We start from the raw sequence: 2,877 nt of genomic DNA, 5'->3' as shown, positions 1-2,877 counted from the left end.
GAGCCCTCTTGCTGCCTGCCAGGTCCAATGCTACTGAGAACTCTTGGTTATTCATATTGTGCTAATTTATTGCTTCCAACCAACTATTACTGCTTTATTTGGTTAGCAAACATTGATAAGAGATAACTGATAGATATTGACTGGGGAGACTATACAATGTACCATCATGGCATAAAGATGACAGTGCTTCATTACAGTTACTTTTAGAACCACAAGTACTATCTCTTCAGTTAAGCATAAACACGATTTCCTGGTGCTTAATCTTTAATCTCTCCTAATTTAATTGTTCAAATCACTGAAAACCGAGTTGGTGATCCCCATTCCCCCAAACCAAGTCTAAAATCCGAGAGGTCAACAATTAGAACAGTAGGCAAACTCAACATATTTCTAATGAAGGGTCACTTAAAAGGGAGTAAAAACAGACTTCTGAATGTTACTTTCCTTTTCATATCGGTATATGGCTGCTTCATTGTGACTGCTACACATTTTCTTAACTTTATCATTTCGATTAACTTCGTTTTCGTATTGGCTTCACGAATCGGCGTTTTCACTTTTTTCCCAGACGCGCATCCTGACACCATTTCCAACGTCGCCTATTAAATAACGGCCAAGTTAAAACTACGGTGGTGTTATAGTATCACAACGTAGCTGTTTACACTTCTGCCAGACACAGCAGACGGACGAATCGAAAATTTGCCAACGAGAAAGTAAACACCAGCACGCCGCTCCACCTCCCGATTTGCGTCATATATCAAAATCTTAACCTCTCTTATTTACCATAAGCATATATTCCACGAAGGAGATCCTCTCTCAGCCCCATGTTATCGAAGGTTGGGACGACCTCCACCTCTTCGCTGGTCTCAAACTCGACATTGGAGAGGTCCTCGGGGATCACTCTTCTCACGCGTCCTTCCGCCATGGTGTTTACTGCCGCTCTGTTCTTCTGGTCAGGAACTCCGGAATGCTGGACGGAAGAACGGAATGGAACGCGGTATAAAACGAAGCCACGACAAACCTTTTGGGTGGATCTTCTGGGATTACTTTGAGATTGTCTTCTTTGCACATATGCATGGTGTAAAATAAAAAGGGTAAATTCTCTTTAGGATAATAATAGGTCTCACATATCATGCAATCACATTTCTATAACATGTTTATGTTTGAGGTATAATTTTGATTATAGTTCTGGATATATGACAAAATATACAAAGGTAATCAGACATTTTATGATATATGTCATATTTTACAGGGTGTTCATACATGCTGTCCCATTTTCCTGTAAACACAATATTTGTATGCGTTTGCGTTTGTCTGTATTTCATGATGATGTTATGCTGCTGAACTAGAAAAATTATCAGTGCATAAAGTGTGAAAAGTTCCTTGGCTTTGCCCTAGCTTTTCCTGACGAACATAAGGTTCCTAAATTCTAGTTTTATTTTCCAATAAAACGATAACAGAGACGGAATAGTCATTATCTTGCGCCTAAACTTGGCAAGCTTCCCTGCGGCTTTGTACAAAGGGATGCGAAACGGAACAAAATATGAAAGAAATGTTTTGACCGAAAGTTTAGTGTTGACTGAGAGACATATTACGTGAATATTAATAGAAAGCGTTATTATTATCTGTATATTTTATGATGACCACGTACCTGATATACACGTTAACGTTTTGATCGAGAGACCGAGGGAGAGGATGGAGTGCGCGAGTGTTAATTGCGAGAAGAATGCGGGCGAGTGGAATCGGAACTGAGGGAGAAGCGCCAGCATCCGCGACGTCGAGGGTAGGCAGGTAATGTCGGAGATCATGTAGAGGCCGAGCTGATCATGAAGAACAAGACGGAGTTATCGAGCACGGATGTGTGTGTGAGGATGAGCAAGGCCGGGCTGGAGGGGGGAGGGCTGGGTGTGGTGGGGGACAAGAGGCCGCCCTCTCCCCACTCCCCAGCGCCCTCACCCCCCAGGAGAGCTCCCACGCCGCCCTTACAGACACAGATCAAGTGTGAGAGCCCCATACCCCTGATTAGCAGCCACGTCCCTTCCCCCCGTCCACTGGTCTCGCCCCCAGCCACAGGCCCCGGGGCGGAGGTGAAGGGCAAGCCTGGGACGGCCATCCCCAGTGGCAGTGTCAAGGGGGTTCCGCCGAGACCCAGCGAGGGAGGGGATGAGTCTGCGTCAGGCAAGGCTGTCGCTGGGGCCTCTGCTGGGAATGCCGGAGGCAGACTGACATTTTTCAAAGGTGGGTGCTTTGTACGTATAGACCCGTTAGAATTGTGCTTCTCGTGGTGAATTTGTTGCTCGAGAGGTTATAGTTGGTTGATGTACTGTGCATTATATGGTAAGTGATTTTCTGTAGGTAATGTAGAACATTATGTGAAGCTTTGCATCTACATTAGGTGATTTTCTCTACAGTTTTTCCTTATATTTTTTAAAGCCTGTTTTCTTGGATGATATACTTGAAAATGTGTTTCAGAGATGTGATCCAGAAATGGGCAACTCTCTAAAAAGGGTGCTGATGACTGGGCTAAAAAATGGCATTTTTCAAATCTTATAAGAATGTATCCACAGTCTATCTAAAAATATAGGCAGTGTGTGTAAAAGGCACACCAAGGAGTCATTGAGCCTTCCAACATAGTAATGTCCTGAGGAGGTGTGGCAGCCATGTACACCCTATGCTACTCCACTGTGGGGCCTATTATCAGCAGCATTTTTCTACAAATAGAGGAGGAACCCCAATCCCCAGCAACACTAGTGCATACCTTACAGCCCTGGGGTAAATAAATGCTAGACTGCTTTTGTCTATGTGCTGTTAATGGCATTTGTTACCCTTTCTTGATCAGGAGGAGGAAAACAACCGGCCAGCATTTCAGCTTATGAGGGATAT

General features: G+C 44.1%; 2 protein-coding genes across 2 annotated transcripts in view; one reads left to right on the top strand and one right to left on the bottom strand.

The window, feature by feature from the left end:
- The window catches only part of LOC119592630 (eukaryotic initiation factor 4A-III-like), a 9,116-nt gene extending 8,045 nt beyond the window's left edge, over positions 1-1,071 (bottom strand). Inside the window, 2 exon segments of the mRNA XM_037941525.1 lie at positions 778-1,020; positions 1,023-1,071. Of these exon segments, the coding sequence (XP_037797453.1) occupies positions 778-1,020; positions 1,023-1,071 (292 nt within the window).
- A 372-nt stretch (positions 1,072-1,443) lies between these two features.
- The window catches only part of LOC119592384 (protein hairless-like), a gene marked incomplete in the record, with an annotated part of 17,298 nt that continues 15,864 nt past the window's right edge, over positions 1,444-2,877 (top strand). Inside the window, 1 exon segment of the mRNA XM_037941204.1 lies at positions 1,444-2,232. Coding sequence (XP_037797132.1) covers positions 1,821-2,232 — 412 coding nt within the window.

This window comes from Penaeus monodon, chromosome 30 (genome assembly GCF_015228065.2).
Source record: "Penaeus monodon isolate SGIC_2016 chromosome 30, NSTDA_Pmon_1, whole genome shotgun sequence".
Taxonomy (NCBI): Eukaryota; Metazoa; Arthropoda; class Malacostraca; order Decapoda; family Penaeidae; genus Penaeus; species Penaeus monodon.
Note: the sequence above shows the minus strand (reverse complement) of the source record. Positions and strands in the feature narration are given on the sequence as shown.